Source organism: Galleria mellonella, unplaced genomic scaffold (genome assembly GCF_026898425.1).
Source record: "Galleria mellonella isolate WM207_F2 unplaced genomic scaffold, CSIRO_AGI_GalMel_v1 utg643, whole genome shotgun sequence".
Classification (NCBI taxonomy): domain Eukaryota; kingdom Metazoa; phylum Arthropoda; class Insecta; order Lepidoptera; family Pyralidae; genus Galleria; species Galleria mellonella.
The window spans coordinates 468,045-495,757 of record NW_026442135.1 but is presented as its reverse complement, the minus strand read 5'-3'; the positions used below and the strand labels follow the sequence as shown (position 1 = coordinate 495,757).

The 27,713-nt window shown below is 32.6% G+C and overlaps 2 protein-coding genes across 2 annotated transcripts; one reads left to right on the top strand and one right to left on the bottom strand.

Moving 5' to 3' along the window:
• Positions 1 to 1,226: 1,226 nt before the first annotated feature.
• Positions 1,227 to 22,945, bottom strand: LOC113511159 (SH3 domain-binding protein 5 homolog). The gene is made up of 9 exons (XM_026894769.3): positions 22,715 to 22,945; positions 21,557 to 21,748; positions 20,587 to 20,775; positions 19,260 to 19,381; positions 14,296 to 14,477; positions 13,959 to 14,170; positions 13,473 to 13,692; positions 12,374 to 12,491; positions 1,227 to 11,294 (listed from the first exon to the last, which is right to left on the bottom strand). Exons 1-9 carry the CDS (start codon positions 22,793 to 22,795, stop codon positions 11,162 to 11,164), a joined length of 1,449 nt encoding a protein of 482 aa, XP_026750570.2. The 5' UTR covers positions 22,796 to 22,945; the 3' UTR covers positions 1,227 to 11,161.
• A 737-nt stretch (positions 22,946 to 23,682) lies between these two features.
• LOC113511079 (dynein light chain roadblock-type 2-like) lies at positions 23,683 to 26,147 on the top strand. The gene is made up of 4 exons (XM_026894664.3): positions 23,683 to 23,832; positions 23,910 to 23,988; positions 24,134 to 24,234; positions 24,965 to 26,147. Exons 1-4 carry the CDS (start codon positions 23,830 to 23,832, stop codon positions 25,073 to 25,075), a joined length of 294 nt encoding a protein of 97 aa, XP_026750465.2. The 5' UTR covers positions 23,683 to 23,829; the 3' UTR covers positions 25,076 to 26,147.
• The last annotated feature ends 1,566 nt before the right edge of the window (positions 26,148 to 27,713 follow it).

The window sequence follows — 27,713 nt, the reverse complement described above, 5'->3', positions numbered from 1 at the left end:
ACAAGCTGACGGCCCACCTGATGGAAAGTGGTAACCGTCGCCTATAGACATGAGCAGTACCATGGACATAATAGAGTGTTCGCCCATGATACCTACCCCCATGCGTTGCCATTCCTGAGAACTTAGGTGATATTCCTCTGTACCCTGTAAATTCACGCCATATCCCACCCTTCAAACCGAAACACAGCCATGCAAACAACTGCTTCACGGTAGAAACACGAATGGGACAGAGGTACCCAAGCAAATTAATTAATGAATAAATGAAAAAAAAAAATGTGTCCAGCTGTGTAGTAGGGGTAGATGACATTTTGTCGTTTCTCTGTCGTCAAAATAGAACAGACAGAATGCATTTTATAAAAATAAAATTATCTATGTACGAGTAGTAGGCGTGGGCAATCAAATAATATTTAATGACGAAGAATCCGATCGAAATCAATAAACACATCCGACCGGTACGGGCGACTTCGAAACGAGCGACCACCTTTTTCCCGCCATCAATGTCCAAAAGAATCCAATATATAGATATTGGAGCAGTACCAATATTTTTTTTGATGGATGAAAATGGTATGGTAACCCTGCGCTAACGGGATACGCTAGCGGAGCACCAGTGAAGGCTGATAGATGAGAATGAAAACAGGCCAGTTAGCCCGGTTGGGTATATTGCTAGCAATGGGATTCTCAGTCTCCATTACTAACAATCCCTCTCCCCCCCCAGTACCAATATTACCCATGCCTAACGAGTAGTAATCCGTCTCTGAACTAATAAAGAGGAAAGATTTTGTTTATAATAGATAAATTTAAAAATACTTAACCGATTTCATTGTTTCACCCACAGAAAGCTGTATGAACAGCGACTAACATGGGCTGTATTGTTGTAAAATCGCCGTGTGTTCCAGCATAGAATAGACCACCCCTTCCTTTCCCGTGGGTGTAGTAAGAGGCGACTAAGCGAGAGGAGAGGATGAGCAGTAGCGCCCCTCTTAAAACATCCCTAAAAGCCTAACTGCAGTTGTCAACCTGCTTGTCAAGTGTTGCTACGACTGGCAAACCTTCCCTTATGGGGAAGGCTTATGTCTAGGACTGGACAGTTACGTAAAAGTAAAGCCGAAACCGGTCGCTACTCTTTGTTAAAATGTATACCTTCCTTCCGTGCTACATAGTGTAAAAAATAGGTTGACAGAACTGCAGGAATTAAAAAAAAAAAATGAAATAACAAACAACTCAACTACTTATATATATTTATTATTCTTTTGAAGGCAATTATGTCAACACATAGTTTATTTACAATACCACTATCTAATTACATGACGCATGGCTTAATTTGTACAGAGTAATATCACAACAGCGAAAACAATATCGATTTAAAGCTGCCTCGAAAACTATCACTGCCGTTAGCTACTTTATTTAATAGTCGAGTTTTTATTTCATTTAAAATGACAAAACTGTTGATGGAAAGTGCTAACTAACTCTCAGTTTATTAATTAACTATTAAATTCTAAAATTACCAAATGTTAGTACATACATGTGACAATTTTAGTTTTAACTGGTTATTCCCATTTTTTTTTGTATATTGTAGTAACACTAACTAATGTTCTTGAGGTTAACTTGATTTTGGTATTCATCAAATTTCGAATTAATTTCTTGCGAGAATTAATATTTTTTATAATGTCAAAAATATAAAAACTCGACTATTAACAAAAGCTTTATTACGCTAAGGAACGATTTCCCAATTTTCAGATAAGATTAATACAGCATTTCGTGTCCAAAAATTTAACAAGTAATTAGAATATTATTAGCTATAAATTGTAGACCATTCAATATGGCCACACTCTTTACCAAGCAAGGGGGTGAAATGTAATGAACATTGTAAAATTTTAAATGTAAAATAAACATAGATATGTTATCTACAATTAGACATATTAATAAGGAAGCTTACAGTAAATTTATTACGATGGGGGCGACACAGTGTTCAAAACAATTTTTTTCTTTGCACCTATACGGGAAAAAAAGTTTAAAAACTTTAATTTCCCGCCATTATAGATTTTTTTTTTAATTACTCTGTCCATTAACTTTCAATAACATTGTGGTTGTTTACGTTGTAACATGGTGGCGCCACCTTCGCAGAAAAGTTTTCCTCTTGCAAATTGTAACATTTAAAATGTTACAAATTCAATTTTATGTTATAAAGGTTTTAATTTATTATCTGAGAATTGAAAAATTTTACAAATTATCCTAAATTACTTAAACAATTTTTACATAATACTATTATGTTGTGACAATATAAATTTCATGACATTCAAAGACAAGACGCTGAACATTTATCAAGTAAGACGACAGTTCAGCAACTTTCGGCGACGGTTTGAAAAAGCAAATTAATATCACACATTCATTCATCGATTTAGGAAGAAAACTAAATAATTAAATTTTTATAGTTTCGAAATAATCATTCTTTGTTAAAATTATTAATTATAATATATTTTTATAAGGATTGATAGAAAAAATAATGAAACAAAATACAATAGTACATTGCAACTACTCCGAAACTGTAAAAATTAATTTATTTCGTTTTACGAGAGTAGTATGAGAACTATGAACTATATCGTAATAATAAATTATCAACATATAATACCAATAAATTATTCTTTATAACTGTTTGAATCTTTAATACCTTAATTTTTTCATCAAAATTAAAATTATCGGTTATTAGAAACTTATTGCAAGATTCACATTTTGGTTTGTTGTCAGAGTACGTTTTAAATAAACATTCAGCAATATTGTTTTTTTTTTTTTTTAAATAACAGCTTATTCTTTTTTACAGTTTTATTTAGATATGACCTCTCTTCATTGTTACTGTAACACGTCTACAACAATAGTTATATAATATATGGTATATATATATATATATATATATATATATATATATATATATATATATATATATATATATATATATATATATATATATATATATATATATATACACACACACACATTTGATAATAACTTTATATTTGTGACACTAGTTGGCATCATCGTTATACAAAACCACACGTTGTGCGATGATAAGCGTAATTTACTGACAGAAAGCGTTTCCTATATAATATCTAGTTAAAACTCGGACCAAGAACAAAGTATAGACGGATCTCTGAGCACTGCACTAGTGAAGCTGCAAACTTATGCATAATCAAATGAAATATAATAAATTCATTCAAATACACACAAAAACGAGTCATCGCTTATCGAAATATTTTTTAGATTTTTACTGATAAAACATAGGTGTTGCCAGAAATCAAATAAGAAACCATTTAAATTCAATCTTAAATTTTATAAACTATCATTTTATCTTATTGGCATAATTGTATTAAACTAGCTGCCCGCACTGGCTTCGTACAGGGTTTTAACGTACAATTTTTAATAGATATTATTTTTTATATCAAACCTTCTTCTGTCAATTCCAAACAACAAAAAAGCAATTGCCAAATAGATGTAGTCGTTCAAAAGTGATACGGTTACATCCATTCCGCACTTGATTTTTATTTATAAGATGACGCCAATAAGACCGTTTATTTACCATATTTATGAAAAAAAAAAATATAAAAATGGCAACACATCTTAACTCACCTTTCAAAATAATCTGTAAAGTTTGAATATTCCGTCTATACTATTATTTTGGTTGAGTATTCAATAACTTACACTAAATGCCTGACCGAGACGCTCATAAAAATAATTAATAAATGCATTTACAACTTAGACAAGTTATTACTAAAATTTGTCATTCCTGTTCACTCCGTGGGAGTCCTAGCATAAACATATAGATATATTGTCAATTCTATTGCTCATGGTTGGTTGTAAAAAAAAGTCCTGATCATATATCTATAGTCGGACTAACCTATTTTTAAAATATCACACATTTTATAACTAGGAGTTTTAAATTTGAAATAAATATTTCACTAATTTTGACAAATAAAAATAAAGACAATTAATCAAATCGGGTTTCATTTTTTAGTTTATTATAAACTGACAAATTTTGTCATGAAAAATTGAAATCAAAGTATATAAAAAATATACTTACTAGACTAAACTTAAATAATTTACGTCCAGTCTGGTCAGGCTTAATAGAAAAAAAAATAGCTAATCCACTTAATTTTTACATGATTACAATACAGTTTTATTTATTATAATTATAATATATTTTGATAAAACAGTGATACTGTGTAACAGTTATAAAATAATTTAAAACACCATGGAAGACTGAGCTAAAATAAATTAATGTACTCATGAAATATAATTCTATTAAAACATAGCTATAAACATATAAAAATAATAAAAGTTATAAAAAGTGAGTATAAATCATCACCATAGACACTAACTATGTCTAAACTTTTTTTTTCAATATATACTTAATAAAAAAAAATATAAATAAAAATGGCGGGAAATTGTACTCAATACAAACATGGCGCCGACTACAAAACTAACGATCTAAATAGTACAAAATTAATTTAATAATACTGAGTAATAATAAAAAATATAACATATAAAACATTAAATTAATTCAATTTTGACATTAAAAAAATGATTGCATACAGTAAATAAGTATAATATTTACTTAATAATTTTCTCACAATCTAAGGCAAGTAATTTAAAACAAGACACGAAAATGAAGCCAATAAATTTGAGTATGAAATATATTTCTTTCGGATACTACATCGTATAGCCTTAGATTATATAGATAGAGCATCAAGCCTCAAAAACGAGCCAACTTTTTGTCAGCTAATTGTCTTGTTTTTTATCAGTATTCTACATACTTACGCGTAAAATGTATCCTAACGTATTATTTAATGAGTGTTTACGCATTAAAAAAGCTGCAGAATTTATAAGACAAAATAAATATAGAAGTTAAAAAGAAAACATAACTATTTATTACGCAAAATTGTATGAAAAAGTTGACCCGTTTATCTATGGAGACACTCTGATGGAGATGCTAAACAAAAGTGATCTACTATCTCGCTTACTAAAGGAGAAGTCTTTAAAGATCAAATTTATTGGCAACAAAATGCATTTCAGAGTGTATTACTTGATGATTATTATTAAACAAGTTTAACTGAGTTTACTCTTAGTTAATTGACCGTAAAAAACGAATCTAATGGAAAATTTAAAATATCGAAAACACATAAAAACCCGAGTATTTACTTACCATAATCACTGCCAATATTCGTCACATGTATTTGATAAACTTACGAAAATTAACAAATTTAATAGTTTTAGGCAATTTCTCAATTAATTTAAACACACACCTAGCTAATGTTTACATTATTATCATTTCTCTTATTGCATATAATTGATTTTTCTACTAATCTAAGGCATTTTATTAATTTATTAATAATAAATTACAATATTTTATTATAAATAAAACAAACTACATATCTTACGACTTCACCATTATTGTATGATTTGAGAATAATTGCTAATAGGATCCTATACGCAAACCATACATAGTACAACCCCTTCGTGAAAAAAAAAAGTCGTTAAGTAATTTATGTCGGTTTAGAGGGAATCACAATTGATTTATGCACTTCATAGGCGTATTTAAGGGCTAGGGGGGGGGGGGGGGCTGGTGGGCCATGGTCATTCTAGAATTATTTGGTTCCCTTTTTTAAGAGAGGCTAGGCTCTAGGCTCTCTCTAGAAAATAATTTTAAATACGCTAGTGATGCACTTTGTCGTAAATTGATATTTCAAAATACTATCGCTAGATTCAGTTTGTTACCTAATGGCGACCGTGGCCCAGCGGCAGATACACTGCCTTGCGTTATGAGGTCCCGGGTTCGATTCCCGGTAAGGGAAAATTTGGGAAACGAATTTTTCTGAATAGTGTCCGGTCTGGCGTTCCGGGTTCGTGGCCACATACATGTGTACATGTAAAGATGTATGTTGCCTGGTTCCTCTATAACACAGGGTGTTTTAGCTTGAAGATCAGACGATTGTGTGGCACTTATTATAATTATTTCCCTACGTTATAATGAAAAATAATAAAGGTTGACAAGAGTATGTTCATATTAATTGAATGTTTAAATCAATAATTACTATTATTATTAGGTATTTAGAGGGGGGAGAACGGTTTTTTTTTTAAATGGATGATAATGGAATGGTAACCCCACCCGCGCTATCGGTATACACCGGCGGGGCACCAGTGAAGGATGATAGGTGAGGATGAAGTAGGTCAGTTAGCCCATCGTGACGAATTCAACAAGAATTGTTCACGATGGTTTCCAGGGGGAACCACGTGGAGGTCGACCTAACAAGGTATATTGCTAGCAATGGGGCTGTCAAACTCCATTGCTAACAATCCTTTTCCCCCCTGAGGGAGAAGGGTTTGGGTTGGTAATGGGGATTAGCTTATTTCATTGCTAGCAAAATACACCTATCAGGTCGACCTCCTTGCAACTTCCCTTGGAAACTAAAGTGATTGATTTATTGTTAAATTTGTCACGATGGCTTACTGACCTGCTTCATCATCTCTCATTCCTCACTGGTATATATGTATCTGTATACTGATAGCGCAGGCGGAGTTACCATTCCGTTATAAGACAGTATTTAGAGTTTAATTGAATGATACTTAAACCAATCATATATTATCACTAAATGATTGTATATTGTTCTGTTATAAATATATATAGGTATATACCTATTATATGTATATACACGGGTGAACAAACAAACCCGCTATCTCATTATATATAATTAATATAACTATTTACTATGTACATATGAGTAACTACAAGTACAATATATGTATATCTGTAGCTATAATAAATATTTAAAGATTTAAGCACTAAATTATTAGTTTGAATATTATTATGTTTTTATTTACATTTCATAAGCGTTTCATATTTTAAATACAAATAATAAATAAATAATTTCATAATAAAAAAAAATAGGCAAGTGACATGGCAAGAAAAATTTTCGATATCGCCATAAATATTATGTAATATTATAAAATGTTATTTGCGTGGATTGGAACGCGAGGTGTGAGAAGGACAAATGCATGATTGAAAAGTGTAACGAATTGTTCGAAATTCCATAGATTATTAATGACATTCGAGTAAATAGAACAGAATTCCATTTTATTATCTGTGTATAAAGAAAGCTATTCCTTCCCTCGTTACAATGTAATATGTATGACATAATTTATAACTTGTAACTGAAACAGTTATTAATTTTATATTTCAATACTTATAAATATTAATTTTCTCAAAATGCTTGAAAATGTGAGCATTATTTTGACAATCTTCTTCGAGATAAATCAAAATTGCCGTACTGGCCAGATACATGCGGGCAGCGGCCGGCAAAAGTTGTATAAATATCCATATCTGTCGTGTTTTGCGGCCAGATAAATTACGTACTCACGTATGTGTGGCTCGGCTACACCTCGGCCCACATTTGCACGTTCGTCCATCAATGCCTCAGTTGCTGGCCGCTGCAGTAATGTACTATTTTAACAAGAAACTCGTCATACGGGCGTGAAGGATTCAATAGGGTTAATCGGGGAACCCATATATAAAAAGATCCCATGTTTTAAAAATCTGTTACCAATTGTTTGACAAATATGAGTAAAGGAATTGAATATTATGTTTCTTTATGATTTTTTTTTATAACTATTATGATATGTATAATATTTATTACATTTTTTAGTGGAAAAATATTGCGTAGTATTATATGGTGACAGGCTTAGGAATTATTTATACTAAATGACTATTACTAATTAGTACTTTAGTTACTTGACTGCGAGATATCAAGATCGAATCAAAGTCAAAACCTTGGAATTTTTAATGTTTTTAGGATTAGAAATATGTATATATTATTATAATAATGGAATGTATTTTAAATATTGATGATTGTACTAAAAAATATATTGCATACAATTAACACGTCACGAGAATCGAACTTGCGACCTGTGACGTAACCTTATATCGTACCGTCATATCCTTTTACTTGGACAAAAATATCATTGTTTCTTCACAGTCTAAATTGTACCTACAATCCCTTGTAATAGTGTTCAATATTGCATACTTATACATAGGTTTCATTATAATTAGATGCTATACACTTAGATAGAATAGAATACAAGATAGTCGAGTGCGAAAAACGTTCCAACAATTATAAGCTGAAATGTAAAAAAAAAAGCGCGCCATTTTCAGTATTGCCAGTAAATTTTAATATTTTGGTATTACTTCAATCCGAGAATGAACTGATAAATCTATTAAGTATTAATGAGTGTATTTAAATATGGTTTATAATATATAAATAAAAATAAATATAGTTGGGACTGATTTTGGTAATGCATTTGTAGAGAATTTCCGTCTAGAAATATTAAATTTACATTACATTTATACATTTTATCAATACGTATAGTATTTGCACTATTGTTATGTAGATATTATGAGAAGAAATTATAAAGATGGATTTGGACGAAAGGAAAAAAATGTATATAACAAAAGTACACATAGCTAAGCTAGCATAAGCCGGTAAGGCTTATTCATAAAAACAAATCTACGACCCTTTTTCGACTACAATGTTTTTTTACGTTCTTCCTAATTATGAATTTAGTTCAAAATAAGGAGATAAAACATTTCAATACTTATAATTTAAGATTACGTTCCACGAAAAAAAAATGCGACTTCAGTTATGGCAAAATCATTTATTTTTATAATATATAAAAACTATGTTACTCTACTTATTTTGATATAATTTCTACAGTTATATCAATCAATCAGTCAACAACTGACAGAGTTATGAGGTAACAAACAAACAAACAACACAATTGGGAACCTCTCCCTTTTCTGAAGTCGGATACAAAAGAATCGAGCTCGACAAGTTTTGCGTATTTATGATTAAATCTGTGTGATCTCGTAAGTCAATGTCTTGGGTGACTGTTATTTTTAATTGTTTCAAATTATATTCTTTGATTGTATCTGAAGCATTGTGAAGTCACAATTGTAAAACCAAAATCCCTAAGAAACGTAATAAAAAACTGTAAAAGAATAGTAATCTATTTTATATATGTGGAAAGATGTATTAACAATAGACAAGTTAAATTTTTCTTTCATTATTTTTTTTTTAAGATGGTCAAATATACTAAATAATATATTTATTATTGGTACCTATAATGAGACTATTAATATTATGCTAAATCAAGAGTTTTAACATAAAAAAATCATCAAAAGCGATCCTACGTATAATTATTTTAAATTTGAGCCACGAAAAAAAAAGAATAATTTTTCTCTAAATCCGCACAAATAAATATTGCACCTTATTTTTTACGACATACGGTTGACATTTATCATTATCTATTTACCATAAACAAAATTGTACTTTATAAACTAAAGATCAAGAATATCACTGGTGGCTTATTAGGGTGTTTACAGACTGATTTAGCGATTAAGTTAAGCGACAAGTAATTTAGTAGTATCTACATGCTTTTTTTGTTTATTTATACTATGTAAATGAACAAAATAAATACGTAGTAATTTTGTGAAATGTTTAATTATTCAGCATTTTACTAAATTACTAACTGTACTTATTTCACTACTAGTACAGTGGAAGGAGTTTTCATTAGTAGTTCTTTATATTGTGCTATTAGTGTCGGTAGTGTAAAACCTAAGTAAAATTTTTTTAGTAATTTAGAGGAGTGGCGAATGGTTAAGGAGTTAAATGTATTTGATTAATGAAAATAGTTTTAGATCAATCAACTAAATCTGGAATCTCACCTGTATGTTAGTTTTGAGTTTTAAACATTTTTATTTATGGTTAGATACATCGACAATTTATTGTATTATTGCGAATTGATATAGAATATATTATTAAAATTCAAAAATCATATTTGAATAATTGTTAAGTAAACAAAAATTTTTTCGAAAGGGTTTCCAGTGAAGCGGTAGCATAATTGGTATGAACGTCAGCCCCAGTTAAGTTCAAAATTTGACTGCTTCGAAATTTTTTAATCACTTGATAATTATTTAAGGGATAATAACATATTTTTTTATTTTTCTAGTTTTAGTAATTTAGTCGAGTGGCAATTTAATAATAAATAATCTTTATTTACTATTATTATTATTAATCTTTATTTACTATTAATAAGAAATTAAGGTGTCTGAATATAAGGAAATATTTATATTGTCAAGTAGTATTTACTACTAAATTACTCGCCAATTGACTAATTAGTTGTAAAGAAACTAAACATCTAAAATCTCACTGGTTTGTCAGCAAGTTTCGACAGTTTTAGTAATTTAATCGAGTGGGCAATCGATATTTTTTATTAAATTACTCGCCAACTCACTAAGTTTAACAGCTAAATATCTTAAATCTCACTAGTGTATCGACATGTTAAACTAAGTTCCGATTGCTTTATTAATTAAGGCGAGTTATTTAGTAATTAAAGAAACCTCCACAAAAAATAAGACGATTTCATCGAGTAGTGATGTTTTTTTTACTAAATTATTAGCAACTCAAATATTTATCCATTAAGGATAGAGTCACATTCGTCCGTTTGCACGTATGAACTGGTCAACACATGTAACGAATTAGGCCTTACATGCCAACGCATGTAAGGCCTAATTCAAAATATTTTGTAATTTAATCGAGTGGCGAATAATTTGAATATTTAAGTGTCTGAAAATATAAGTAAATATTATTTCACAAAGAAAATCGACTACAATCGTGGCAACACCAGTTATTTGATTTAAAAACCAAACAATTGAACCAATTTTAATTAATATCCTTTCAGATAAAAAAGAAATTTCTATTTTTTTTTTTTTTCTAATTCTGACGTAACTAATATATTAAAAACAATGGATTCGAAACATCTTTTCTACAATCGAATAAAAAAGTAAACTTTCCTCAAGAGATTATGATTGAATCATACATATACTATATGCCATTTCCGACAAATGTTGCCACTTCATCCACCGTGAAGTACTTCAAGGTGAGTAAGGTACTTACGTGAGATTGATTTTGATGTATTTGTATCGAAAATACTTGACTAATATAATATTACATATATATTCAAGTACTCTTACTAAATTACTCGCCACTATACTAATCGTTACTAAAACAGTACAAACTAGGATAAAGGAGAGTGCACCTTATGTATATAAGGTTACGGTTCAAAACCTGGCCTCGGGCGAGTTCGGGGAGCGCGGCTGTCGGACCGCGACGCCTGCCAGCCGTTCGCAGACCGCCTCCAGCTGCGCATCCAGCATAAGTGATGCTATCTGGTCGTCTGTTAACATCTCCACGCTGTGATGAAGAAAACAAAACATATAAGGCCGAGATCATGTCAACATGTAAGGCAGAGAATGTCTATAGAATTTATTTATTATTACATGTATGTGTACATGGCGGACTTAATGCTAAAATCATTCTCTCCCAGTTAACTTTAGGAAAGTGTCAGAATACTCTAATGCGGTACTAGTAATAATAAATACACATACATACTAAATAGCCGTGCGTCCTCCGCATAGAAAAGGCCACCACTTCCTTCCTTTCCTGTGGGTGTCGTAAGAGGCGCCTAAGGTCGCTTAATGGTCAAGAGATGGGCAGCAGCGCCCCTCTTTTAATATCTTCAAAGCCTTAATGCGGTTGCCAACCTGCTTGCCAAGTTTGGCAACTACTGGCAAAACCTCGCTTATGGGGGAGGCCTATGTTCAGTAGTGGACAGTTAACGGCTGATATGATGAAGATACATATTAAGATTTATATATATATAAACCAATAAATATATATAAATAACAAATATATTTATACATATATAAAGTATATTATGTTATACATGACAATGAGAATAGTTGACAATACTTAACTATTATAATTAGCATTAAGTTATCTTTGTGTATCACATTTTATTGGTAAATTCTATTATATAAACGCTCAGGCTGTCGGACGAGCTCCTTACTGAGATTTTCCCTCGAGACTACATTATGGTCAAAAAGGGTATAAGGCTTCTTGATGGGTCGTATGTGACACCCCTAGTGTCGCAGGCGTCCATAGGCTACAGTGATCGTTTACTATCAGACGGACTGTATGCATGGTTACTATTTTCGTGGTATAAAAAAAAAATGTAAAATAAGCCTTGGTTTTTCTGTTACAAATAAATAAATAAAATTACCACTTCATGGTTTTCCCCTTTCAATTAGTGGGCCTCTTGTTTTTCATAGTAAGAGTATCATTATTGGGATATTTCAGATTATTATTCAGGGGAGGAGGAATGGGTATCATGGGACTCATAGTAGAAAGCTCCGCTCGTACCGTGGGGTGGGCACGGTCCCCGCGGTCCCCGCTTAAACAAGAAGGATCGGCTAATAGTGTAGGAGTGGTACCTGGCGAGGCTGTCGGTGTCGGAGGCGCGGTCGTCGGCGGAAGATCGAGCGGGCGACGCGCGGCGCGGCGACCGCGGCGCCGACGACGAGCCGCGCCGCTCGCCGAACAGCGACAGCCCTGTGGTGAACACCATACGTCATGGGGGACACCGGCGGCACAGTATTACTTATACTGTGCCGCCGGTGTCCTCCATCCATCATATGGGGGGAAGAGATTGTTAATAATACGGTCTAATAGTCCCATTTGCTAGAAATATACCCTGTCAGGTCATACTCCACGTGATCCCCGCAGAAACCATCGTGATGAATTCCTGATATAATCACCATGATGGGCTACCTGACCTGCCTTTTCATTCTCACCTATCATACCAGAGGAAGACTGTACAAAAGTCGTTTGCTTGGAAACCTCTGTCCTATTCGTGTATCTACCGTGAAGCAGTTGTGTTTGTATAGCTGTGTTTCGGTTTGTAGGGTGAGATATGGGGTGAATTTACAGGGTACAGAGAAATAACACCTGAGTTCACAGGAATAGCAACGCATGGGGAGTATCATGGGCGTAACAGTATACTCTGTTATGTCCATGGTACTGCTCATGTCTATAGGCGACAGTTACCACTTTCCATCAGGTGGGCCGTCAGCTTGTTTGCCATTCTAAGTTGCATAAAAAAACCTATGACACCTCACTAGTGCCTTGCTAGCGTATACCGTAAGCACAGGCGGGGTTATGACTCCAATATCATTATAAACGTATAAGTAATAGTACTAAATTACAATATGGATACTCCCTGCCGCCCGCTGCGATCTCACCTCACCCCTTCTCAAACACGCGTCAACATACAAACTGACTCATGCTCAATAGTAATAAAACCATATATTTTGATTTAAAAACTAAACTACCTAATCGATATCGATAAAAATTGTACGTGACCAATCCTCACAGTACAAAAAACGTATTTTCCAAATCGATTTATAAATAATGGAATTATAAGGTAACAAACAAAAAAAAAGTTTAAACGAATCGAGAACTACCTTCCTTTTTAATTCAATTGAAAATAAAAGAATACCACCGATAAAGTTACGGTAATAAACCGCCACTGACCTTGAAACATCTCTTTGACCTTCTCGCCGGTATCGTGCAGGATCGCGTCGAGACTCTGTCGCCTGCCCTTCTCCAGCTCGGCGCGGAGGCACGCGTTCCTATCCACGGACCTGATGATGCGGCGGGGGGACGCCGCTGACACCTTCGACTCCATCGGGCTTGGTGGGGAACACTTCTCTGGTGTGGAGCGCGGTCGTAGCGAACACTTTTCGAAACTAACCTGTAAGGGGGGGGGGGGGGGGGGAAGGGGGTTGTGTGTTACCAATAGCTCTGTCGTTAACAATAAATATTCATTACTGTTACAGTTTGGAATTATAAAGTACAGATGCCTAGCACAGACGGAGTTACCATTCCATTAGCATCCATTAAAAAAAAACTGCGGTAGCCAACCCGCCTGCCAACTATTGGCAAAACTCCCCTTTATGGGAGAGGCTATTCAACAGTGAATAGTTAATGGCTGTTATGATGATGATGAATCGAACTTACTTCCTCCGGACTGGAGTAGTCCAAGTCTATCTCGGTCCATGTGTCTGCGTCCGTCAGACAGCGAGGCCTCGCGTCCGCCGTCCGTCGCAGCCACTCCCGGACGCTGGCGTCCGCGCTGTGGTCGCACAGCTCCTCCAGTTTATCACTTGTCGTTGTGTTGGTATCACTGGCCGTGTCCGTTATTGTGGACCGGTCGATGTCTATCGGCGTTCCTGTTTAATGTATTTATTGATTTACAGCACCATCTATAATTTGATGTGAGAACTATATGGAAATATTAATATATCTATTGCTGCTAAGAACTAATTAAATGCGTTGAGTGCACGTAAATACTTACCATTCCTAGCAGACTGTCTTCTTGACCGATGCTTATGAATTTCATCAGATATCCTCTCCAAGTTCCTTAGGGCTGAGGAGTATTGCTGCTTTGCTTCGGCTACCTGCTCCTCCAAGGTCTGAATCCTAGCTTTTTGATTCTCCAGCGCAGAATTAATGCGCGCCTTCTCTTCAAAATACGGCCTGAAAGGTGTAAAAGTGAAGTATCCGGCTCGAAGGATCAGAAGCTCTAAAATGACCACTTTAGTGTTTCACATTAAGAATCTAATGATTAATAACCACTATTTATATAGTATTAGATGAAAATTTGAAAATTTTTCAATACCACGATGGCGGCCAACGAGCATACAGCCCGTCTGATGGTAAAGGGTCACTGTAGCCTATGGACGCCTGCATCACTAGGGGTATCAGACGCGCACTATGTCGACCCTGAAGGAACCTTAACATACCCTTTTTAAAGAATCCCATATAATTTTTAAAAGATTTAAAAATCATAATAAACACGATTTTTCCATACTAAAACGACGCGTCCGCATTTGCCACGTCAGTAGGGAAATTCAAAATCTTTACTAATTACAAATATCAAAGTGTTACCTCTTGGTATCTTAACGGCTTAACCAATCACTATGAAATTTGATATACTATATACGGTCAGACGAAAAAAGTCACGGGTAAAAATTAGGCTAGATATATAGCAAATATATTATAGATTTAAGATCATATTGTGAAACATCTAAAGTGGATATTTTAGATAGGAAAACCAACCACCAAATAAATGAGCTAGTTTGGGAGAACAAGCTAAATGTAATACAAAAACAATATCCAGCTCCTAGACTATGCGGGGTCTGTCATTTATATTTAGTCTGTTTATTCTTAAGATTTTTTGTCTCTGTGAGTAGACGTGCAAATATTTGGTCATTTATAGATTATTTAAAAATGTTTTATTTAAATTATTTTATTTTACAAAAAAAAAAAAATACACCGACGACTGCAATAGTGGCAACACTAATTATTGAAAAACTAAACTACGGAACAGGTTTCGATAAAATTTCTGTGGGATCAATCTGAAAGTACATCCTCTCAAAAAAAAAAGGATTTTCTAAATTGGTTTATAAATGACGAAGTTATGAGGTAACAAATATTAAAAAAAAATAAAACAGCTAAACTGAGGTCCTCTTCCTTTTTGACTTCAAAAAAACAACTGATAGACATAAGTAAATTTATTGTAAATACATTTATATTAATATACAAAGCAGAAGATTGTTTCTTTCAATATACTAATCTTTGGATTTATTAATCGGATTTCAAAAAGTCTTTTTGCATTTGACAGTTCATTTCTAGAGAAAAGTCATAGGCTATTCGACATTACGATACAATTACGGGCGAAACCGCAGGATACAGTCAGTATATTTATGATTAAAAACACAATCATGCAAGCATACATATCACGCTATTGTTAATGTCACTTTTGTCTTAAACTCCAAAAAAAAAAAGAAATATTCCTTTTTTAAACTTTAAAAATATTTAGCCTGTTCTCCCAATTATTATTTTTAACATTTAATATGAAATGAAAACTAGTTTAGTTGGTTTAAATTAAATTAGTAATATTCAGTCAAATTATTTTATTTCTTAGTTAAATGATTTTTACATTGGGTTATGCCCAAATTGGGTAAAATTTACCTTACAAATTTTGAGAATGTAATATTTATCGAATGTAATACTTATATTGTTTTATAATTATATCAACTTTAATCGCGCGGCACTGCTTGCGACATAGGCGTAAACCACGCTCATGTATAAATGCTTCTTATTGAGTCAAAAACTAATTTGGCAACCCTGAATTTAATACGCGAGTAAAGCCGATATAAATAAGTATAATATAATACTTTACAAAATTTAACGAAGATGTTGTATTATAATTGCCAATGACAAACTAATATTTTTTTATTTAAATTTACTTTAAGGACCGTGTCATTAAATAACATAAAATAAAAATAAAGTTAAACTATCATCAAAAAAGTTCGATTTCTTAGTAAGGAGCTTTATCTACATGCAATACCCAAAACGTCTAAGATAAACAAGATTTGGAAATCACGGGAGTGATCGATAGTACCGCCATCTAGTGTTACAGGCTACAGAGTTCATTAAATTAAGAATTTCAATTAAGAAGCTTAAAACCAAATGAAGATTAGAAAGTAAATATCAAAATTTTAACTTTAGAGGACGTAATTGCTAAGTGTGAAGATAAAAGAGAAATCACTATTGTATTGCATCTTTTAAATACTGATGGCAATTTATTGTTTACAAATTGCTATAGAAATATAAAATTAATGTTTCTTTTTTCAAACACACGATAATAACGGATAATACCTCACTATGAATTAATAGACGTACGAAAGCAAGTATATGGCCAACGGCTCACAGACATTATCTTATTTTCATTCTATACTATCCACATCCCCGCGTACTATGCGCTTATTACTAAATATAATACTCATAATTCTCCATTTGGTTTCTTCCGAATACTAATTAAAATAAGACCTTCGCAATGAAGCATGGCAACGTCGCAATTATCTGCCAATTTAAAAAAATAACTGGAGATTATTCCTGATTATTTACAAAGTGCTCTGCCTACGAATTAAAACGTCAATCGAAGATTACGTTGCAGATAAATCTATAAGTAAAAACTTTGCACCCATTTTATATTTAAAAATTTTACAAATATTTTTTTGCCATCAAAATTCCAAATTTCTTCTCTACCTCCCGGTAAACGACTTGACATAAAGCTAGAGAGATAAAATCAAAATTTTCAGTGGTAACTGCATAAGTATATTACTGCGTGATTAACATTTTAGTTAGTAGGCAGAACAATTTATAAATAACCAGTCTGAAATATTTATAATTCTTTAATTGCTTTTCAAAATTGACAGATAACTGCGACGTTGCCACACTGTCAAGCTGAAGTCATGAACGCTCATAAACAAACTAAAGAAGGAACTACAACAAGCATGCGAGAAGTAAAAAGAGACATGCAAAAGAGATAGTGAAAATAAAATTAGTACCAAACGTGAAGGTGGCTCGGTCGGCGTGGGTCGGCCTGCGGAAAAAATACGTTTGTGCTACTAATAAAGCGGAGGTTACACTATTGCGTGGTCATTCACAAGACTTGGATGCCTTTCAGCAGTGCTTGTGTGCTTGGGTTTATATTTTTATTCCCGTCAACAAAACGGGTGTTGTAAGATGCAAGTCTTTGTAACTATCTACTTGTATTATCATAATCTCTAAATGGATGGACCGATTTCGACGTGGTGAAAATCTTGCCTAAAATTTCGGATTTTCCCAAATCCTTTTTTTTTCCAAAATTTTACAAATATAATAAAATTGTAATTAAACTATGTCTGTAATGAAAATTTATACGAGGTGGCTTAATAGAAGCCAAAACAGTATAACTTAAAAATTTTGTCTGTCTGTATGTTTGCATCACGCAAAACTATTCAATTAAAATAAATATGGCTTTTACAGACGTGTTTCTGAAAGCATTACTTAAAATGGCATAAGTTTTACGTTGATACGCCAATAGAAGTCTAGAAGTCTCTAGTCTATTCATTAGTTTTAATACTTCGTATAATTAAAGTGTACGTAGTAAAGCTAGTGTTTAATATAGAATGGGCTTTTTTGACAGTATTTCTTTCATGTTTTTAACCAGTAATTATGGAATAATTTAATGGTACGTAAGCTGGTTTTGTTTGTTAGAAATCAATCCATATTTAGCAACTATGATTGAAAATATTTCATTAAACACACTGAAAATATTAAGTTTAACTCTGGTTTGTGAAGGCTTGCGGAGATTATGTATTCACATTCACATCTCAAAGGATAAATAAAAATTAAATCATGAAATTCTGGTTACAATTTTATAAGTTTCGAGATATATTAAAAAAACAAATAAATAACAATATTGGTATGTATCTTATACAGGTTAAAAATAATTATTTTTATTAATTTGTAATATAGGTGAATAAATTAGAGATTAAATAATTAATTATTTAATATTCTTTTATATATTGTACATTTATCGTTAGATAAAATAGCTGTATTTTGTAAGCGATGAAATCTATTATAAAGTCTATAAATAAAAAAAATATGTTAGTGATTCTTTGAAAATTAATCGAAGCTGAGTGAATTCTACTGCGCAACGAAATTGAAATTTAGGAAATTCTATAAAAACTTTGTCATTCTACAAAAGCAATTCTTTATTAATTTAATAAACAAAAACTACAGTAAAACTAGTAGAAGTAATTATAGACTGTATTAAATAATATGCAGGCATTTGTTTTAAGGATCGTGCATACAACTACAATTTATTTAAAACAGTACTTAGTGTTTAGATGCTATTTGTTGAAATTGAAATTTAGTCTTGTTGTAGACATATCACGTTTACACTTTTCTATTTACAACGCCATCTACTACTAAGGTACATTTGTTACCACTAGATGGCGTTATATATAGAAATTTAGTAAGAACAAATTAAGATTGAGACTCAGAGGACACATTGTTTTTACTTTTACAAAACTAGTTAAGAAAAAAAAATTCGAGAACAATACCATATAAGGACAGACCTCGAAATACTTTAAATTTTCTGCATATTATTTCTTTAACTTACTTTTTAGATGCTTTTTATTGCAATTATATTTATAAGAATGTCCTCCAAAGTTCAGGGAACAATTTCAATGCAATCAAAAATATAAAAGAATGAAAAGTACATACAAAACTTTACTTGAAAACTTTTATTTTCTAACGTTATAATATCGCCAATAAACATGTTTACTTACTTCAATATTAAACTTGTTACGCCTTATTCACTCTATGGCATTACATAACATTTTGTTGTAAAATTTTCTTGTGCATCTAATAAATAAATATTGTTAAGTTGGTATGCGCGATTTTTTTTATATATCCACTTACCTAGATTTAGCTATGTGTCGTTTGAGCCCATTTTGTAATTGCTGCACAAGTGCGGTGGCGGCGCGGTGAGCGGCCGCCTTGGTTCGCTGCGTCACCGTCGCGTGCGCTCGGTCTGACTCGGCCTTAACAACACATTATTGAGGAATGGTTACTCTTAACTAACCAGTATCATGTGGTGTCCGTGGCGCTGTTCATGTCTATATACGACGACGGTTATGACTTTATATAAGATTGGTTACTAATTTGTTTTCCAGTTCAAGTTGCAAAAAAAACTTAGTATGAGATTTTAATTCTTAACGTAACTGAAGGGAGACAACATATTTTCTTTGGGAGGAAAGGGATTGTTAGTAATGGAGACTGAGAATCCTATTGCTAGCAATATACCCAACCAGGTCGACCTCCTCGCGGTTCTCCCTGGAAACTATCATGGTCAATTCCTGATGAATTCATCATTATGGGCTAACTGGCCTGTTTTCATTCTCATCTATCATCCTTCACTGGTGCTCCGCCAGCGTATCCCGTTAGCGCAGGCGGGGTTACCATACCATTTTCACCCATCAAAAAAAAACATTTTCTTTAGACGTATAAAATAAGTAAGGCGTGCTCGACCGCCTTAGTTCGTTGTGTCACAGACGCGTGGGTTCAATCTGTTATAGCCCTAACAAAGTACTCGTATTAGAAATGTTGTTGCGACAAAAGGATTCCATTCGTGCTCTCACCAAGAAACAACTGTGCTTGCAAGTCTGTGCTTCGGTCTTTAGGTTACGGTAAGGGAGTAAAATTACAGGGTGCTGAGATATAGTTCTCAGGAATGGCAACACTTGAAGCTCTTATCATGGGAATTTTAAATGAGTGAGTATGGAATGGTAACCTCGCCTGCGTTATCCATATACGTTTGCGGGGCACCAGTAAGTGGTAATAGGTGAGGATGAAACTAGGTCAGTTAGCCCATTGTTACGGATCCAACAAGAATTAATCACGATGGTTTCCAGAAGGAACAGCGTGGAGGTCGACCTGATAGGATCCATTGTTAGAAATGAGGATTAACGTCAACTTTATTATTATTAACAATCCCTCTCCCCCATAACATGGATATTAGGTAGAATTTTGTAATATCCATGGTGCTGTTCATGTGTATAGGCGACGGCTATCACTTTCCATCAGGTGCGCCGTAAGCTTGTTCATCATTTTAAGTTAGGTAAAAAAAAATATTGAGCAAACTAATAAAAGCTTGAAAGAGCGAAAACAAATGAGAGGTAATTTAGAAAACTCAATATACTACCCTTAACAAAAATAAGAATAAAGATGCTGTAAATTGTCTGATTACCTGGTTGACTCTGTGTGTGGCATGATTAAGCATCTCCTGCCAGGCAGGGTCGAGGGTGACTCCACCTTCGGAACCCTCCGCGAGCCTCGCCAGCCCCTGTTCAGCGAGGAACACCATCTCTCTTGCTGCCGCATGAGCACTGTTGGCTTTGTCATACGCAACTGTCGCTGTTTGAAGTTCTTGTGATGTCTGTAAAACATCATTTTATTTTAAAACTAGTTTTTACCTGCGACTTTGTACGCGTGTTCAGTATACATTGATTGGCTGAGATAAAAAGTGGCCTACTTCTTAGTACTTCTCTACTCCAAATACCAAAACGAAATAAATATAGGATTATGCTGTAGACAAGTATCAAAAACAGGAGGAGAATTTTTTTGTATGTATGTATGTTTATATATTCACTGGGTGATTCCGGCATAGAATAGACCACCCCTTCCTTTCACGTGGGTGTCGTAAGAGATGACTAAGGGAGGGCGAGGGATGGGTAGCAGCATCTCTCTTAAAACATCTCCAAAGCCTGAGGTTGCCAATCTGCCTGCCAAGCATGCTAAGTGCTGGCAAAACCCCCCAAGGGGCAGGCTTATGTTCAACAGTGGATAGTTAAAGGCTGATGATGTGTTTATATAATACACATCTAGATCCTTATCCATTAAAGATCTTATACATTAAACATAATAGTGATAATTTGCTTGTAACATCTTTTCATCAGCGCGGCAAGTTTTTGTATTTTCAAAACTTAGAATAAAAAAATAAAATAATCTGTGCAACCATTTTTATAGGAAATTTAACACTTCAGTTTTCAGAAATGGCAATGTATAAAGGGTACTATGGCACTGTGCATTGTGATGTCTCCAGTGCTGTTCTTGTCTATGGGCATCTATACTCTTTCAACCAGATAGGCTGTCACTTTTCTGCTATTCCAAGTTGCATAAAAAGGTAGTTCAACCAACAAATGAATAAATCTACTCACAATATTAGCCCTAAACCTGGCTTCATAATATGGTCTAGCTTTGTGTACACTGGTTCCCAACTTCTTTGTCAACTGCTGAATGCGGAGGTGGCCTTCGGCTAGGAGGCGGCGGAATGCAAGACGAGCCTCATCGAGTTCTACTTCTAGTCGGTTAATCTCATCTGTGGCTGTGTTCAGTCTTTCTAGTTCGATCTGCAGTTAAGAAAGAATACATTAATTGGTTGTTAAAAAAAAATTAAACCTATACTAACATGTCATGTCCAGCAGATCAAATGGGAAACTTATATGTTATCTATATTTATTTTGGTGAAAATTTCAGTTTCTCATGATACAGCACTTGTTAAGAATGTTAATGACTTTCATATATTTATATATATATCATATATTTTACCTAACTAAATAAAATAATTAGAATCTATATAGTCTCTTTAGAGTAAACGAAGACTGCAGAATTTTAGGGGTTTCAAAATTGAATCCCAGTCTCAACCTAAGAATATTTTAAACTCTTGTTTGTATCACTTAAAATTCACTTATTTATTACTTCATGTTTCAGAAGGCTTTAAAATCATGTCTGTGGCAGTACATATAGTATGAAATAAAATTTTATTAATATCAAAGTGTGCCACTCTTAAATGTATTAGGAGGAGTAATATTTCATAATAATTATTGAAGAGGCATACCAATAGTAAATTGTAATATAAATTAATCACAAATAGAATTCTTATTAGAATTTTTTTTTTTATATTGATGGAAAAAAGGTTTTTTTTTTGTTTCTGAAAACAGACAATTTTTTTACACAGATAATGCTGGTTCAGTATAAACAGTCTTAACTATAATAAATAACATTTAGACATACTTTGTGTAAGTTATTATTATTATTAATTGGATATATTTTACACAGAAGTTATAAAACTTATATTGTTCGTCTTTTAATTAAAAGCACTGTATGGACTTTTATTAATAAATTAATAAACTTTTTAAACTGAATATATATTATGTGTAGGCATTTAAAAATACATTTATGTAATCAGCTGTAAATGAAACATATTTCTTTAACTTTGTTGGTCATGAAGGAACATTGTTTTTTTGTTTGCATTACAGACACAATGGTATGTCCATGTATCATCGGTTACCATCAAAACTATTGATTTTATTCACCTGTACTCTGGGATCAAGGGCCTCGGAACATTCAGCACCGCTATCGTTCATTGTTCTCTCAAAACCAGCGCATTTTAACATACATTACATTCAATAAAACTTTTTGTTTTATCACTTTTATTTTATGAACTCATCTTTGACCGCCTCCGCTAAAAGTTTCAAGTTTAATTAGTATTCATTTCCCGATAATCGCTACTGCTTCTCGCTTCCGCCTTGGAAAACAATGAAAAATTGAAAACACAGATCACAGAACTGTCAATCTGTCAATCTTTCATTAAATTGTCTGTTATAGATGTTTCAAGCCCGGTTTATATTATTACAGTACTTTTAATAAATAGCACCTTCTTCATAAAAATTAAAACACATTCCAGACCTATTTTATCTATTGAAGTGTTTTATTACTTTCCTTTAATTAGAGAATTTAGTGCAAAAAAAAAAGGAGAAAACATTTTAATAGCTGAAATAGGTTTATGAGAGTTTTGACGTTTTAATTAATTATTTATTATATTGAAATTAATTATTTAATTTCAGCAAAGACAGTACCTGGGGGCCTACCATGAAGTGTTTTCCGAAATTTCGGAGCCAAACGAAACACAAATTTGATGTTAAAATTACATAATACATGCCGTTTGGAAATATTAAAAATGTTAAAATATTGTTCTTTTGGACTTTTATGTTAGGATGTATGATGAATGAAATGTTAAATTCCATTTATTGGTTCGATTTTGGTATAAACAAAAACACGAAATTGATTTCATGGTAGACCCGCTGGTATGCATATACGAAGAAGTAAATCTATGCGTTCCTATATAAGCGTCAAGTTTCATTACCTATTTATATACATGGTAATATGCTTGAAAGATTTCGGCATAGATCAAGGACAGTACCCAGCATTTTTTTTTTAATTATGCTTTCTTTTAGTAAGTTAGTCCTTAACTACCGGCTTTTGATTGAGAGCTAAGAAAAAGGATTAAGAGTAAATTTCAACAGCTGACAGTGACATTTAATCTGATTAACAGTTAGTCAGATTGACATATCAGTTGGATTTGTCATCGCGATTTCATTGCGTCGTTTGTTTCTACTTTTACTTTTATATTCAAGAAAATTTTCAAAAAATGGTATTTATTCTTAATGTCCAGTAATTTGTTGACAGTGTAATCGAGTAAATATGCTGACAAGTTAATTTACTTTTCAGGCTACTGAAGTAGAGGAAACCATCAAACGAATTCAGGCTCATAAAGGTGTGATGGGTGTCGTGATTGTAAATCATGAAGGTTTGATCAATTTTTGTACATATCCATGGTTACTAGCCTATATTCTCATATTTAAAAGTTTTTAATCTCTAATCTGTCCTAGAAATGTATCGATTTTGGAGGTCAATTGTGTAAATTTATTCGTAATGTATCAATTTCTTTTCAGGTATTCCAATAAAGAGCTCTCTAGACAACGCCACATCAGTTCTTTATTCAGGATTGATTAGTCAATTAACAGAAAAAGCACGGAATGTTGTAAGAGAAATGGTAAAATGCAAATTACTATTCTAAATTTATTTGTCCTATAACAATAGTTTCATCTAGATATGGCAAGTCTATAAGATTGAAATGTGTCTGAGTGAAGAGTCTAAAGTTTGCAGAACAGTGTGCATGCATAAAACGATATGAAACTTATGAAGTAAGACATATATATAAGGATAAAACTTTTATATTTGGTTCTCTACTTATCCCAAGTGATTTTGTATTAAGTTATATTCTAATCGTGTGTTTACTGAAGTACAGGTGTACAAAAAAATACTGCAAACTACAAGTTTTATGATCATGCAGTTCTTAAAATATAATTTTTTGTTGACTTGAAATAGGATTTTTCTAAATCAATTGTACTTTTATTATATGGAAATAGGATAAACTGTTATTCTGATATAGCTTATAATTGTCAAATTGTAACAAAGTTTGTAAACCGTAGAAAAAAAAATGCCAGGACTGATGAAGTATAGTAGAGCATAGTCCTCTACTATACTTCATCAGTCCTGGCATTCATTCTCTGGCTTCATATCTGTTATAATTTTTCTCCGCAGGGTAGTTCCATGCATCAGACGTGTTTTGTTTATGCTTCAAGTAACAAAATAAAAATTAACTAGTGCCATATAAATTTCATAACAGAATAATTCTAATGGCAGAATCTTTTAAAGTGACACAGATTGCATTAACTGCAGTGAAATAACATAGTGGAAATTAATAAATTCAATGTTTTCAGGATTCCACAAATGAGCTGACATTCCTACGGCTGCGGAGTAGAAGGCATGAGATACTGATTGCACCGGATCGTGAATTCATATTGATTGTTATACAGAACACATCTGATTAATATTAGTTACAGCGAGCGACTTGAAAAAATAACTATAGACAATGAACTTTGTACAGTAGACACTTTTGTACTAAAAATGGTACTGTACAAATTATAATCTGGTATTAAAATCATACTCAAGTTATTTGTTGGTACTTAGGTATAAATGCACTGAATTCATCTGCTCATAACAGTTGCTTTGCTTGTATTTTGATTCATGTATTCTTTCTGAAAATATCCCTACACACTATGAACTACAGGCTTTATTCTTTTAAATGAAATAACTATATGCAAGGAAAGTACCAATTTCTGCCTGTAGAAAATATCTTTAAGGTGTCACTATGGAATAGTAGTTTTAACTGTATGTTTCTGTGTTAAGTATAAGAGCTATTTGATTTTGCAGTATGTAGCACTGCATATATGAAAAATGTACCTTGTAAAACTGCAGTAGTAAGTACCAAGTATCATCGTAAAATATTACCATTCCGCTGCTGGACACGATTCTAGTGATATTAGAACACAAGGATATAATAAATTGCTTTGTTCCTCTAGTCTTATAACATCTGAGTCTTAAGTAGCAGATTTTGTTAGTTGCAGGGCTGGCCTAGCATACCTGATGTTCCTGGCATATTTCTAACGCTGAAGATGGGGGGGGGGGGGGGGGGGAAGGATGTGCCTTATGGTAATACGACATCCTTCCTTCAACTAGTGCACAGTTTAAAGATTCCATAACTTCATGTACAAGTGTTTTCTTCTAACATATATCGGATTACTAATATATTGAGAACATTCACAACAAAGCTTAGCAAAATATGGCAAAATGGTAAAAAGCTTTGATAGCTACTTAACATTTTATTATTCAAAACTTGGATTTTGTTGGCAAAATGTTTGAAAGATTTAGAAGTAGAATAATTAAGGTTGCTATACTTCAATATGAATGTTCTAAACTTTTGACGACTTACATATAAGGTAGTTTTATATGTTTGTCTTAATACAAGAACAATTGCATGAAGATTGAGCTTTTATCAAGACTTTCAATTATTTATTTTATAATAACAATGATTATCTAATAAAATGCAGTATCTACACTAAATAGTTGTATTATTTTTAAATGAAACAACAGATTTTGAGTTTCTTTAGATTGTTTTTATTGATATGCCTGTTAAAAGAAACACAGTTTACACAATATTTACAGTTAAATTTTAGCGGATTAAGATTCATGTTTTGTACTAGCAGTTGATTGACTTTCACCTTAGAGTCCCAGATTCGATTCCTGGTAGACCAATTTCTATTTTGTGGGACCATAGAAACAGGAAGGTCGGATATAATTAACATGATATTTGCGATCAACTTTTTAATTGTATAATTATAGTATGCATTTTTTATTGACTAAAGATGGGAGATAATTCTCAATTTGACTATATCTACCTCATATGGTAATGTTGTCACTAATTTGAACCGATTTTGATGATTTTTTTTAAATAAAAAGAATTGACTTTTGTAGTGGTCCTATACTTATTTTGTTGAGATTGAAGTAGTCTATTTTATTGGACTTTTTTATACCATCGAAGTAAAGAAATTGAATGTAATAATTGGCGCAAATATCATCCGACTAGTTTTTTTTTCCTAGTCCAATAAGGTGTATGGCACTACAGGAGCGAGACACCAATTAGTATCTCGTGTTCTAGTATATACTGTTAGCGTATACGGGGTTAACATTCCATTAATATCTCTTGTAAGATTACGCTGGCCAAATATGTGCAACTTGGAATTGTAAATAGGCCAAATGATCGTGCGGTTTAATGAAATGATGGTAAATGACTACCGCCGCCCATGATCACCCGCAACACCAGAGGTACTGCAGATGTGCTGCAGGCCTTTTAAAAAGGAATATGCGCTTATATAATTTACGTGCAAAATCTTATGTTCCATCTAGTTTACTGTAAATTAATTAATCAGGAAGGTTATTTGTACTACAATATATTATAGTTAAGTTTTATTTGCCAGCCACCCTTCATATTTCTATGGCCAGAAGCATACTAATTAGTTTTTTTTTTTCAATACACTAGGTGTTGAAAAACTTTGAAAGCAATTTAAAAATAAAAGTAAAATCGGCTAAGTAGATTTACCTTAAAAAATAGACACTTGAATAAAGTAATGATCACTTTTGAAGTAAATAAATACCACTTACCTTTATGGAGCGAGATGATGTAATGGTTTTTTTGGTCGGCCATTTTGTTGTGTTTATTATCTATTTTAACTCAAAAGACGGGTTATAAGTTTGAAGCTTTTATATTTGTACAGGCAGATGTAGCTCTCAAACGAACGGTACTATTTTAATGTATAGTTTTTTAAGGGAGGTTTAATGACAATTATACTTAGCTATTGATTCAAAGTCAATCTCCCTAGACAGCCAGGATGTAAATTTGCTTACATATTACAGCTAAAACGAGTTTGCACTCAATAGTTTGTAACATAGAGATTCCATATTTAAGATTAGGATTAATAACAATATTGAGTATTACAATTTCGTCTTAAGTTTTTAATAAATTTAGTTCATGCTTTGTATCTTTTAATTAGAAATCGAAATTTTATGTTTATTAAATTGTTAGTCAAAAATTAAGAAAGCGACCAGCAGTCATGTTTCTTATTCAAGTTT

Excerpts from the sequence above, each read along its gene's own strand:
- LOC113511079 (XM_026894664.3), top strand. Across the intron at positions 23,989-24,133 it reads CGTGATTGTAAATCATGAAG|GTATTCCAATAAAGAGCTCT; the intron begins GTTTGATCAATT and ends ATTTCTTTTCAG. Across the intron at positions 24,235-24,964 it reads GGAATGTTGTAAGAGAAATG|GATTCCACAAATGAGCTGAC; the intron begins GTAAAATGCAAA and ends CAATGTTTTCAG.
- LOC113511159 (XM_026894769.3), bottom strand. The coding sequence starts at position 22,795 with ATGTTAAAATGCGCTGGTTTTGAGAGAACAATGAACGATAGCGGTGCT. Across the intron at positions 19,382-20,586 it reads CCACACACAGAGTCAACCAG|GCCGAGTCAGACCGAGCGCA; the intron begins GTAATCAGACAA and ends TGTGTTGTTAAG. Across the intron at positions 12,492-13,472 it reads GGTCAAAGAGATGTTTCAAG|GGCTGTCGCTGTTCGGCGAG; the intron begins GTCAGTGGCGGT and ends TGTTCACCACAG.